The 14,124-nt window shown below is 51.6% G+C and overlaps 1 protein-coding gene across 4 annotated transcripts in view; it reads left to right on the forward strand.

The window, feature by feature from the left end:
- cul9 (cullin 9) overlaps window positions 1-14,124 on the forward strand; it is a 401,996-nt gene that overhangs the window by 310,519 nt on the left and 77,353 nt on the right. For all 4 annotated transcript variants that reach the window (XM_085998049.1, XM_085998046.1, XM_085998048.1 and 1 more), the window contains 3 exons: window positions 6,756-6,927; window positions 8,129-8,274; window positions 9,782-9,911. In XM_085998049.1, the coding sequence (XP_085854175.1) occupies window positions 6,756-6,927; window positions 8,129-8,274; window positions 9,782-9,911 (448 nt within the window). The remainder of the gene's footprint in view (window positions 1-6,755; window positions 6,928-8,128; window positions 8,275-9,781; window positions 9,912-14,124) is intronic.

The raw sequence follows: 14,124 nt of genomic DNA on the forward strand, positions 1-14,124 counted from the left end.
CGCCTCAGTGGGACGCGCCTCAGTGGGACGCGCCTCAGTGGGACGCGCCTCAGTGGGACGCGCCTCAGTGGGACGCGCCTCAGTGGGACGCGCCTCAGTGGGACGCGCCTCAGTGGGACGCGCCTCAGTGGGACGCGCCTCAGTGGGACGCGCCGCAGTGGGACGCGCCTCAGTGGGACGCGCCTCAGTGGGACGCGCCTCAGTGGGACGCGCCGGCAGTGGGACGCGCCTCAGTGGGACGCGCCTCAGTGGGACGCGCCTCAGTGGGACGCGCCTCAGTGGGACGCGCCGCAGTGGGACGCGCCGCAGTGGGACGCGCCGCAGTGGGACGCGCCGCAGTGGGACGCGCCTCAGTGGGACGCGCCTCAGTGGGACGCGCCTCAGTGGGACGCGCCGCAGTGGGACGCGCCTCAGTGGGACGCGCCGCAGTGGGACGCGCCTCAGTGGGACGCGCCGCAGTGGGACGCGCCGCAGTGGGACGCGCCTCAGTGGGACGCGCCGCACTGGGACGCGCCGCAGTGGGACGCGCCTCAGTGGGACGCGCCTCAGTGGGACGCGCCTCAGTGGGACGCGCCGCAGTGGGACGCGCCGCAGTGGGACGCGCCTCAGTGGGACGCGCCGCAGTGGGACGCGCCTCAGTGGGACGCGCCGCACTGGGACGCGCCGCAGTGGGACGCGCCGCAGTGGGACGCGCCTCAGTGGGACGCGCCGCAGTGGGACGCGCCTCAGTGGGACGCGCCTCAGTGAGACGCGCCGCACTGGGACGCGCCGCAGTGGGACGCGCCGCAGTGGGACGCGCCGCAGTGGGACGCGCCGCAGTGGGACGCGCCGCAGTGGGACGCGCCGCAGTGGGACGCGCCTCAGTGGGACGCGCCGCAGTGGGACGCGCCGCAGTGGGACGCGCCGCAGTGGGACGCGCCGCAGTGGGACGCGCCTCAGTGGGACGCGCCTCAGTGGGACGCGCCTCAGTGGGACGCGCCTCAGTGGGACGCGCCGCAGTGGGACGCGCCTCAGTGGGACGCGCCGCAGTGGGACGCGCCTCAGTGGGACGCGCCGCAGTGGGACGCGCCTCAGTGGGACGCGCCTCAGTGGGACGCGCCGCAGTGGGACGCGCCTCAGTGGGACGCGCCGCACTGGGACGCGCCGCAGTGGGACGCGCCTCAGTGGGACGCGCCTCAGTGGGACGCGCCTCAGTGGGACGCGCCGCAGTGGGACGCGCCGCAGTGGGACGCGCCTCAGTGGGACGCGCCGCAGTGGGACGCGCCGCAGTGGGACGCGCCGCAGTGGGACGCGCCGCAGTGGGACGCGCCGCAGTGGGACGCGCCGCAGTGGGACGCGCCGCAGTGGGACGCGCCTCAGTGGGACGCGCCGCAGTGGGACGCGCCGCAGTGGGACGCGCCTCAGTGGGACGCGCCGCACTGGGACGCGCCGCAGTGGGACGCGCCTCAGTGGGACGCGCCTCAGTGGGACGCGCCTCAGTGGGACGCGCCTCAGTGGGACGCGCCTCAGTGGGACGCGCCGCAGTGGGACGCGCCGCAGTGGGACGCGCCTCAGTGGGACGCGCCGCACTGGGACGCGCCGCACTGGGACGCGCCGCACTGGGACGCGCCGCAGTGGGACGCGCCTCAGTGGGACGCGCCTCAGTGGGACGCGCCTCAGTGGGACGCGCCGCAGTGGGACGCGCCTCAGTGGGACGCGCCGCAGTGGGACGCGCCTCAGTGGGACGCGCCTCAGTGGGACGCGCCTCAGTGGGACGCGCCGCAGTGGGGCGCGCCGCAGTGGGACGCGCCTCAGTGGGACGCGCCTCAGTGGGACGCGCCGCACTGGGACGCGCCGCACTGGGACGCGCCGCAGTGGGACGCGCCTCAGTGGGACGCGCCTCAGTGGGACGCGCCTCAGTGGGACGCGCCGCAGTGGGACGCGCCTCAGTGGGACGCGCCGCAGTGGGACGCGCCTCAGTGGGACGCGCCGCAGTGGGACGCGCCTCAGTGGGACGCGCCGCAGTGGGACGCGCCTCAGTGGGACGCGCCGCAGTGGGACGCGCCGCAGTGGGACGCGCCGCAGTGGGACGCGCCTCAGTGGGACGCGCCGCAGTGGGACGCGCCTCAGTGGGACGCGCCGCAGTGGGACGCGCCGCAGTGGGACGCGCCTCAGTGGGACGCGCCTCAGTGGGACGCGCCTCAGTGGGACGCGCCGCAGTGGGACGCGCCTCAGTGGGACGCGCCGCAGTGGGACGCGCCTCAGTGGGACGCGCCTCAGTGGGACGCGCCTCAGTGGGACGCGCCTCAGTGGGACGCGCCTCAGTGGGACGCGCCGCAGTGGGACGCGCCTCAGTGGGACGCGCCTCAGTGGGACGCGCCGCAGTGGGACGCGCCTCAGTGGGACGCGCCTCAGTGGGACGCGCCTCAGTGGGACGCGCCGCAGTGGGACGCGCCGCAGTGGGACGCGCCGCAGTGGGACGCGCCGCAGTGGGACGCGCCGCAGTGGGACGCGCCGCAGTGGGACGCGCCGCAGTGGGACGCGCCGCAGTGGGACGCGCCTCAGTGGGACGCGCCTCAGTGGGACGCGCCGCAGTGGGACGCGCCGCAGTGGGACGCGCCGCAGTGGGACGCGCCGGCAGTGGGACGCGCCGCAGTGGGACGCGCCGCAGTGGGACGCGCCGCAGTGGGACGCGCCTCAGTGGGACGCGCCTCAGTGGGACGCGCCTCAGTGGGACGCGCCTCAGTGGGACGCGCCGCAGTGGGACGCGCCTCAGTGGGACGCGCCTCAGTGGGACGCGCCGCAGTGGGACGCGCCTCAGTGGGACGCGCCGCAGTGGGACGCGCCTCAGTGGGACGCGCCTCAGTGGGACGCGCCTCAGTGGGACGCGCCTCAGTGGGACGCGCCGCAGTGGGACGCGCCGCAGTGGGACGCGCCTCAGTGGGACGCGCCGCAGTGGGACGCGCCGCAGTGGGACGCGCCGCAGTGGGACGCGCCTCAGTGGGACGCGCCGGCAGTGGGACGCGCCGCAGTGGGACGCGCCTCAGTGGGACGCGCCGCAGTGGGACGCGCCGCAGTGGGACGCGCCTCAGTGGGACGCGCCGCAGTGGGACGCGCCGCAGTGGGACGCGCCGCAGTGGGACGCGCCTCAGTGGGACGCGCCGCAGTGGGACACCCGGCAGTGGGACACCCGGCAGTGGTACATTCAGTAGCAGAAGCTGTCGAGCAAATGTTTTCTTTGTCCACTCAGGCCTATAACATTAAATTGATGCACCATATTTGAAGACACTTGTTAGATGTGTAATAGCTGTATAGTTTTATAAAGGTTTCCCCATCCTAATGAGCTGTACTTAGCATTAAATGCATCTTGTCGTTCTATTGCAGGAGCATATTTTAAACTCCATAAAAACTTGTGACAAAAAAATTCTTGATGACTTTAAAGAAATGACCTCATTTTTGGGAAATGCGACTCTGGTACAGATAAAACAAGCCTCATTGCCTTGAATCCAGTGTTTGGCTAACTGAGATGGACAGTAAAGGGGTTAGTAATTGTAAAGTTGAGAATGGGCAGGGATGACTAAGTGTGACACTTAATTAAAAAATGCCTTGTAATATGGATGAGAGAAGTATGTGTACTTGATGAAAACATCCCTTGTTTAGGCCCTACGATGCCTTTGATCTCTACTATTCACCTGCAAAAAATATTACTTGTATCTAATTTAAAATGTAAGCGAGTGTTCTTTAAATTGCATCATGTGGCTGGTCCAGTCAAAACTCTGTCCTGATGGTGCTTTCAAGGAGAGGCACTAAAATAATGACACTTCTTCTCAGCTTTAGCATCCAGCAGCTTTCTTGCTCAGTGCTTTTGTATTTTAGCACCTAGCCATTGCAAATGGTGCCCTGATTGGGATTCTGATTGAAAATTCATGCTTAATGCTTTGTAAAATTGTATTTGGACAGTCAAGGTATGAGCCTTATGGAGTGTTCCTTTAAGAGGTACAATGCACCTTCCCTCTCAGCATGCACCGGTTGCCTGTATTTTACTCCAATCGTCAGCACTGCCTGCCCACCTTGTGCCTTGATGTCTGAAAATGCAACATATACGCTGATGACACCCAGTTCGACCTCTCTCGACCCCTTCACTGCCTGATTTGTCATGCTGCTTGGTGACATCCAGTATTCTATCCTGGCCCCCTCCTATTTCTCATCTATCTGCTGCCTGATGTAAAACGACTACTGAGCATTTGGTTTGAGTATAAAACAAGGCGCAGTAGTCTTTTTACATCAATTTAATCAACTGTTTCAAAACCATGAGATTTCTAGTTACAATCGCTAGTTCCTGGTTACAGAAACATCCCGAGCAAGCTGGGCTCATGCCCGAGTATTTATACTCCTTGGACGGCGCCACCAGCTGGCCGCCCAGTGTTACTTCACGAGTCATTTTAAGATTCATGATACTGCCCCTTGGCGACATCATCCGAAAACATGGCATCAGTTTCCACATGTATGCTGATGACACCCAGCTCTACCTCAGCACTTCTCTCAACCCCTCCACAGTCTCTAAATTGACACCGTGCTTGTCCGACATCCTGTACTGGATGAGCAGAAATTTCCTCCAATTAAATATTGGGAAGACCGAAGCCATTGTCTTCGGGCCCTGCCACAAACTCCGTTCCCTAGCCACCGACTCCATCCCTCTCCCTAACATCTCTCTGAGGCTGAACCACACTGTTCGCAACCTTGGTGTCATTTTTGACCTTCAAGTGAGCTTCCGACCACATATCCGTGGCATAACTAAGTAACATTGCCCGTCTCCGTCCCTGCCTCAGTTCATCTGCTACCGAAACCCTCACCCATGCCTTTGTTACACCTCTAGACTTGACAATTCCAACGCACTCCTGGTTGGCCTCCCACATTCCACCCTACGTAAACTTGAGGTCATCTAAAACTTGGCTGCCCGTGTCCAAACTCGCATCAAGTCCCGTTCACCCATCACCCCTGTGCTCGCTGACCTACATTGGCTCCCGGTTAAGCAGCGCCTTGATTTCAGAATTCTCATCCTTGTTTTCAAATCTCTGCATGGCCTCGCCCCTCCCTATCTCTGTAATCTACTCCACCCCCCCCCCCCCCCCAGAGATATCTGCACTCCTCTAATTCTGCCCTCTTGAGCATCCCTGATTATAATCGCTCAACCTTTGGTGGCTGAGCCTTCAGCTGTCTAGGCCCTAAGCTCTGGGACTCCCTCCCTAAACCTCACCGACACTCTACCTCGCTTTCCTCATTTAAGATGCTCCTTAAAACCTAACTCTTTGACCCAGCTTTTGGTCATCTGCCCTAATTTCTTATGTGGATCGGTGTCAATTTTTTCGTCTTATAACACTCCTGTGAAGCACCTTGGGACGTTTTACGACGTTAAAGGCCCTATATAAATACAAGTTGTTGTTGTTGTATTCAATGAAAATAAATTTCCTCCAATTAAATATTGGGAAGACTGAAGCCGTTGTCTTCGGTCCCCGCCACAAACATATCTGTGGCATAAGTGAGACCGCCTACTTGCCCCTCTGTAACATCGCCTGTCTCTGCCCCTGCCTCAGCCCATCTGCTGAAACGCACATCCATGCCTTTGTTACCTCTAGATTCGACTATTACAACGCACTCCTGGCAGGCCTCTCACTTGCACCCTCTGTAAACCTGATCCAAAACGCTGCTGCCCATATCCTAACACGCACCAAATTCTGTTGACCCATCACCCAAGTGCTCACTGACCTCCATTGGCTCACGGTCCAGCAACACCTCGATTTTAAACACTCATCCTTGTTCTCAAATCCCTCCATGGCCTCGCTCCTCCCTACAACCTTTTTCAGCCCTACAACCCTCCGAGATCTCTGCGTTCCTCCAATTCTGGCCTCTTGCCCATCTCCGATTTTAATTGCTTCACCATTGGCGGCTGTGCATTCAGCTGCCTAGGCCCTAAGCTGTGGTATTCCCTCCCTAAAGCTCTCCTTAAGATGCTCCTTAAAACCTACTGCTTTGACCAAGCTTTTGGTTACCTGTCCTAATCGCACAGTTCTGGTCTCCATACCATAGAAAGGACATAGAAGCACTGGAGGAAGTGCAAAAAAGATTTACAAGGATGGTACCAGAACTGAGAGATTACAGCTATCGGGAAAGTTTGTACAAGTTGGGGCTTTATTCTTTAGAAAAGAGAAGGCTTAAAGGAGACCTGATAGAGGTCTTTAAAATGATGAATGGGTTGGACAGGGTTAGCTGTGGAGAGAATGTTTTCACTTGGAGAATCCAAAAACTAGGGGCCATAAATACAAGATAAATCTAATTGGGAAATAAGGAGACCTTTCTTTACTCGGAGTGGTTAGAATGTGAAAGGCTCGAAGGGCCGAATGGCCTACTCCTATCTTCTATGAAACACGACCACAGGAAGTGGTTGAGGCAAATAACTTGGATGCTTTTAAAAGGAAACTAGACAAGTCCATGAGAGAAAAGGAATTGAATTTGCTGAAGGGCTGAGATGAGGCAGATGGAATGGGAGGAGTCCCGTGTGGAGTATAAACCCCAGCACAGGCTAGTTGGGCCGAACGGCCTGTTTCTATGCTGGATATTCGATGTAATATCTCCTTATATGGCTCGGTGTCAAATTTTGTTTGATGAGGCTCCTGTGAAGTGCTGTGGAACGTTTCACTACATTAAAGGTGCTGGATAAATGCAAGAAGTTGTTGCTGAGGTGTAAGTTTTACAGTGAACGTTCTTGTCTTATGCAGATGACGGAAGACCAGCCATCCATAGCAGAAGAGGAAACGGATTTGAAAGTCCTGGTGCTTTCTCCGCGTTGTTGGTCCATATCATCTCTCTGTTATCAAGGTGATCCCAGGACGTTCTTCCCATCTGCCCTCAGCAGTTTCCTGGAGGAGTTTTCCGATTTCTACACTAATAGTTAGTATATGAATCAAATCCAAAAATGTTCTCTTTTGTGCATGGAACTAAAAAGAAAAAAAAAAGCGCAATTACAGCAGTTGAACCCAAATGAATTAAAAACCTGCTGCCTAGAGCCAGTCGTTACATTGCTGTCTAATACAAGAGCTAAGATGAATGTGCTTGAAAAGCTGATATTTGCAGGGCTATGGGGAAAGAGTGGGGGCGTGTGATTAATTGGAGAGCTCTTTCAAAGAGCCGGCACAGGCACAATGGGCCGAATTACGACCTTCTGTGCTGTAGGATTCTAACTTGGCTCCTGCTGCTTGGGACACTTTCCCATGAGTTTTCTCTAAATTTCAGTCTGCGTGTACTAAACAAGTCCCCAGTTTGTACAATCTCAAGCAGTGAGCCAAATCTTGGAAGGAAACTCCTCACCTCCCCATCCGAGACTGACTTTTCCCACTGAATAGCTGTCAAGGCTCCTGATACAGTTTCGATTACCCTCTTGTGAGGATGCAGTGATATAATACGTGAGTGAAGCAGTGCGAGGAACACCGGTTCGAATCGATGATCCTTCCACAGTGAGTTCCTAGATTTGAATTTGGGCTACCAAAGGCGATGTTACATGGAGGTGAGACGCTCCCATGGTGTCTGTATTTCAGAAAAGTCTAATCAAGGCAATAATTAAAATAAATAATGCATGGGAAGAAAGGCAAATTAGGCCACTTTATTTTGATGCAACACTCGTATCATCTCTGTCCTCTTGAAGCTTTAATGACCTCCCTGTGACCCAGTGAGTTGACTTCAGAATTCTTGTCCTCAGTTTCAAGTACTTCTGTGGCCTTGTTCCACCCTATCTTGTGACCTCCCTTACAGCCCTGCTCATTAACTCCAGGCTTCCCCTTGTCTCCACCCCCTCTGCTCTACTGCTGGTGACTACTCATTGAGCCCCTATGCTCTTGCCCTCTGGAACGCCAGTCAAGTCCCCAACTCCAGACCTGCTTTAATACCCATGCCTTTTGTCCCCCACCCAAACCACCTCTTTTTCCTTTCCCTGTCCTATTCAGCATTCACTCTTGGCATAAAGTGCTTCAAAAATTCTTCCTACACCCTGCACATGAGGAGAGTTGTAGAAATGCCAGTTTTTGTGTGTAGTAGAGGTGCGCCAGAATCCATTATTACAAGGTCCAGTCTCTGATTTCTATCCTTCCACTCCCAGGTCAGAATGTATACGGGTTCAGCAGCACAAAGCCTCGCCGGTTACAGTGGACATGGCTGGGACATGCTGTCATCTCCTACGGGTCGCTGACCTTGCATGTGTCCACTCTGCAAATGTACATCCTGCTGCAGTTTAATGAACAGGAGGTAAGCCAGCACTGTCCATACTGAAGGAAAGCGTTTTCAAAGTTATGCTCCATCATTGCTGATTCTCAGTAATGCAGACATCTCTTGTACACGACACCCATATGTGTGCCCTGTATCTTAAACTTGCTCATAACTGACCACTTCTTTACTGTTAATGGTGAGATCACATTCTAACATATTTTGAATAAATCGCATAGACCTCGTTACACAAGAAGCAGTTGTGTAAGCAGTTTTATTGCACTTTTTAAAGAGATATTTAGTGTGCAATTTTCCTTCAGCGATTGATTTTAGTAACTAATTGGTCTGTTGCTGTGACATGTGAATAGAAATGTTTTGACTACTTATTTGGTGTTGACCTTTTTTAATACATTCTTAATGTAATTTATGTATAAAAAAAACCCTTAAAGTAAAATAATATTGATAAAATATGATTGTGTCATAGCCCTCTGAATATAAACAATGAACAAATCGATTCTATATTGAAATGTTGAGAGGTTTACAATTTCTGTTTGAATTCTTCATGTGTTGGGTTGTGACTATGGCAACATCCGTTGTAAAAGTGTGGCCATTTCCCTGGAATGCCGATTATATTTAACATTGTGAAGGGAGCATTTCAGTGTAATTAGAGTTCTGCTTCGAACAATGTGTAACCTTCACAAAGTCTTGTCTTGAAAAGCAAAGTTTAACAGTGCTGACCTGATTATATAAATAAATGGTACAATTGTAAAGGGGGGTGCAGGGACAGAGGGACCTGCGGGATTGGGGGGGGAGGTGTATGTACACCAATCTTTGAAGGTGGCAGGACAAGTTGATAAGGCAGTTAAAAAAGCAGAGGGATCTTTGGCTTTGTAAATATAGACATAGTGTACAAAATCAAGAAAGTTATGCTAAACCTTGATCAATCACTGGTTAGGTCGCAGCTGGAGTATTGTGTCCTATTCTATGCACCTCACTTTAGGAAGGATGTCGAGGCCTTGGAGGGTACAGAGGAGATTTAGTAGAATGGTACCAGGGATGTGGGACTTCACTTATGTGGAGACACTAGAGAAGCTGGGATTGTTCTCCTCCGAGCACAGAAGGTTAAGAGGAGATTTGCTGATGAAGGGTTTTGATGGAGTAATTCAGGTTTTCCACTGCCAGGAGGGTCAGTAACCAGAGGACACAGAATTAGGATCATTGGCAAAGGAACCAGAGGGAGATGAGGAGAAATGTCTTTCCGCAGCGAGCTGTTATGATCGGGAATGCACTGCCTGAAAGACTGGTGGAAGCAGATTCAATATTGACTTTCAAAAGGGAATGAAATAAATACTTGAAAAGGATAAATGTGCAGGGCTGCGGGGAAAGGGCAAGGGAGTGGGACTAACTGGAAAGCTCTTTCAAAGAAGTGGGACAGGCACGATGGGCCGAATGGCCTCCTGCACTGTATCCATTCTATAATAATAGGTCTCCTGTGCTGCAAGATTCTAGGGTTCAAACGTTTTACTCTTTTTTGATTTTTACCTGTAAGGAACTTCCTATGGAGACCATCTTAAAATCGACTGGCTTGTCCCCAGTTCTGGTCAGTCATGCACTGGAACCTCTGATAGGAGAAAATGACATCCTCATACAACCAGGCACTGACCAAAATCGACTCAAAGGTACGTACACTCCACCAGCTCCACCATCCCTGTTCACTGTAGCATTAGCCCATCAAAGAATTCTAGCGTTCCTGCACCATACTATTGTAAGAGATGTAGTTACTGTATAAGAGAAGTGTTTCATTCTTTCCAGTTTCCTCCCTTCTGTTCTGAAGGTGTTGACTCCTGCTTTTGATACTGGTGTGAGCAGTACCTCGTGCATGTAGTAATCTAGACTGAGGGTCAGCAGACTGTTAAACTGTGGTGAACATAATAAGAACATAAGAAGTAGGAGCAGGAGTAGGCCATACGGCCCCTCGGGCCTGCTCCGCCATTCAATAGGATCATGGCTGATCCGAATCTAGACTCACGTCCACTTCCCTGCCCTCTCCCCGTAACCCCTAATTCCCTTATCTGCTAGGAAACTGACTATCTCCATTTTAAATTTATTTAATGTTGCAGCTTTCACAGCTCTCTGGGGTAGCAAATTCCATAGATTTACTACCCTCTGAGTGAAGAAGTTTCTCCTCATCTCAGTTTTGAAAGCGCAGCCCCTTATTCTTAGATTATGCCCCCTAGTTCTAGTCTCACCCATCAGTGGAAACATCCTCCCCGCATCCACCCGATCAAGCCCCCTCACAATCTTATATGTTTCGATAAGATCGCCTCTCATTCTTCTGAACTCCAATGAGTAGAGTCCCAACCTACTCAACCTTTCCTCATACGTCAACCCCCTCATCTCCGGAATCAACCGAGTGAACCTTCTCTGAACCGCCTCGAGAGCAAGTATATCTTTTCTTAAATATGGAAACCAAAACTGCACACAGTATTCCAGGTGTGGCCTCACCAGTACCCTGTATAACTGCAGCAAGACTTCCCTGTTTTTATACTCCATCCCCCTTGCAATAAAAGCCAAGATTCCATTGGCCTTCCTGATCACCCGCTGCACCTGCATACTAACTTTTTGTGTTTCATGCACCAGGACCCCCAGATCCCTTTGTACTGTAGCACTTTGCAGTTTCTCTCCATTTAGATAATAACTTGCTCTTTGGTTTTTTCTGCCAAAGTGCATAACCTCACACTTTCCAACATTATATTGCATCTGCCAAATCTCTGCCCACTCACTTAGCCTGTCTATGTCCTTTTGTAGGTTTTTTATGTCCTCCTCACTTATTGCTTTCCCTCCCATCTTTGTATCGTCGGCAAACTTGGATATGTTGCACTCGGTCCCTTCCTCCAAATCGTTAATATAGATTGTAAAGAGTTGGGGTCCCAGCACTGACCCCTGCGGAACACCACTAGTTACTGATTGCCAGCCCGAGAATGAACCATTTATTCCCAACTCTTTGTTTTCTGTTAGATAGCCAATCTTCCACCCATGCCAGTATATTACCCCCAATCCCGTGATTTCTTATCTTGATCAGTAATCTTTTGTGTGGAACCTTGTCAAATGCCTTTTGGAAGTCCAAATACACCACATCCACTGGTTCCCCTTTATCCACCCTGTATGTTACATCCTCAAAGAATTCGAGCAAATTTGTCAAACATGACTTCCCCTTCATAAAACCATGCTGACTCTGTCCTATTAAATTATGTTTATCCAAATGCTCTGTTACTGTTTCCTTAATAATGGACTCCAACATTTTGCCAACCACAGATGTTAGGCTAACTGGTCTATAGTTTCCAGCTTTTTGTCTACTTCCCTTCTTAAATAAGGGTGTTACATTAGCAGTTTTCCAATCTGCCGGGACCTTTCCTGAGTCCAGGGAGTTCTGGAAAATAATCACCAATGCATCCACAATCCCTACCGCCACTTCTCTCAAGACCCTAGGATGTAGGCCATCAGGTCCGGGGGATTTATCCGCCTTAAGTCCCATTATTTTACTGAGTACCATCTCCTTAGTGATTTTATTCGTCTTTAGCTCCTCCCCCCCCCCCCCCCCCCATTGCCCCCTGTTTGTCCAGTGTTGGGATATTTTTAGTGCCCTCTACTGTAAAGACTGATACAAAATATTTGTTCAGCGTCTTTGCCATCTCCATGTTCCCCACCACTAGTTTCCCGGTCCCATCCTCTAAGGGACCAACGTTCACTTTAGCCACCCTTTTTCTTTTTATATAGCTGTAGAAACTCTTGCTATCTGTTTTTATATTTTTTGCTAGTTTACTTTCATAATCTATCTTCCCTTTCTTAATTAATCTTTTAGTTATTGTTTGCTGGCTTTTAAATGCTTCCCAATCTTCTATCCTCCCACTAGATTTGGCTACTTTATATGCCCTTGTTTTCAGTCGGATACTATCCTTTATTACTTTACTAAGCCACGGATGGCTGTCTTTTCTTTTACTCACCTTTTTCCTCAGTGGAATATATTTATCTTGAAAGATGTGAAATATCTCCTTGAATGTAGACCACTGCTCTTGTACCGTCTTACACTTTAATCTGTTTTCCCAGTCCACTTTAGTCAATTCTACTCTCATACCTTCATAGTCTCCTTTATTTAAGCTCAGTACGCTGGTTTGAGATCCAACTGTCTCACCCTCAAACTGAATTTGGAATTCAACCATATTATGGTCACTCATTCCAAGGGGATCCTTTACTAGGGTATTTTTTATTAATCCTGTCTCATTACACAGGACCAGATCTAAGACTGCCTGCCCCCCGGTTGGTTCAGTTACATACTGCTCAAGGAACCCGTCCCTAATACACTCTATGAACTCTTCCTTAAGGCTGCCATGCCCAATTTGATTAGTCCAGTCAATATGAAAGTTAAAATCCCCCATGATTATAGCTGTTCCCTTATTACAAGCCCCAACTATTTCCTGATTTATACTCCGACCAACAGAGTTGCACTGTTAGGAGGCCTATAGACTACGCCCACTAGTGACTTTTTCCCCTTCTTATTCCTTATCTCCACCCAAACTATTTCACTATCCTGATCCTTTAACCCAATATCATTTCTGACTATTGCAGTGATTCCATCCTTGATTAACATAGCAACCCCACCTCCCTTTCCTTCCTGTCTGTCCTTCCTAATTGTCAAATACCCTTGTATGTTTAGTTCCCAGTCATGATTATCTTGCAGCCATGTTTCCGTAATGGCCGCCAGATCATACCCATGTGTAGTTATTTGTACCGTCAACTCGTCAATTTTGTTACGAATGCTGCGTGCATTCAGATAAAGAACTTTCAAATATGTTTTCTGACAATTTATTCCTGCTTTTACCCCTTTTATTACTTTACCTTTATCATTATACATTCTGTCCCTTCCTGACACGCTCTGGTTTTTAATTCCCCCACTGCTACCTTGCTCTATTGCCTTCTCCGCTGTCATTTTTATTTTTCGCTCTCTTAAAACCTCCCCCCCATTAATTAGTTTAAAGCCCTCTCTACAGCCCTAGTTATTCGATTCGCCAGGACTCTAGTCCCAGCACTGGCCAAGTGAAGTCCGTCCCAACAGAACAGCTCTCTCCTGTCCCAGTACTGATGCCAGTGTCCCAGGAAGCAAAACCCATTTCTCCCACACCAGGCTTTGAGCCACGTATTTAACTCTAATTTTATTTACCCTAGCCAAATTTGCACGTGGCTCAGGTAGTAATCCAGAGATTATTACCCTTGTGGTTCTGCTTTTTAATTTGACCCCTAGCTGCTCAAACTCCCTCAGCAGAACCTCCTTCCTTGTCCTATCTATGTCGTTGGTACCAACATGGACCACGACAACTGGATCCTCCCCCTCCCACTCCAAGTTTCTCTCCAGCCCAGAGGAGATGTCCTTAACCCTGGCACCAGGCAGGCAACACAGCCTTCGGGACTCTCGCTCTCGGCTGCAAAGAACTCTATCTATCCCCCTAACGATACTATCCCCTACCACTACAACATTCCTTTTATCTCCCCCCACTTGAATGGCCCCCCGCTCCACGGTGCTGTGGCCGGGTTGCTCATCCTCCCCACAGTCCCCGTTCCCATCCTCACAGGGAGTAAGAGCCTCGAACCTGTTGGACAAGAGCAAGGGCTGCGGCTCCTCCAACACTACCTCCTGGATCCCCGTACCTGCCTCACTTCTAGTCACACCATCCTGACCCTGGCCACGGACCACAGCTGAATTAATTAATCTAATTGGTGTGAATACCTCGTGATACACAGAGTCCAGGTAACTCTCCCCCTCCCTGATGTGTCTCAGTGTTTGAAGCTCGGACTCCAGCTCTTCAACACGGAGCCGGAATTCCTCGGGCAACCAAC

The sequence above is a fragment of the Somniosus microcephalus genome, chromosome 9 (assembly GCF_052327205.1).
Source record: "Somniosus microcephalus isolate GS21.2 chromosome 9, FLI_Smic_1.0, whole genome shotgun sequence".
Classification (NCBI taxonomy): Eukaryota; Metazoa; Chordata; class Chondrichthyes; order Squaliformes; family Somniosidae; genus Somniosus; species Somniosus microcephalus.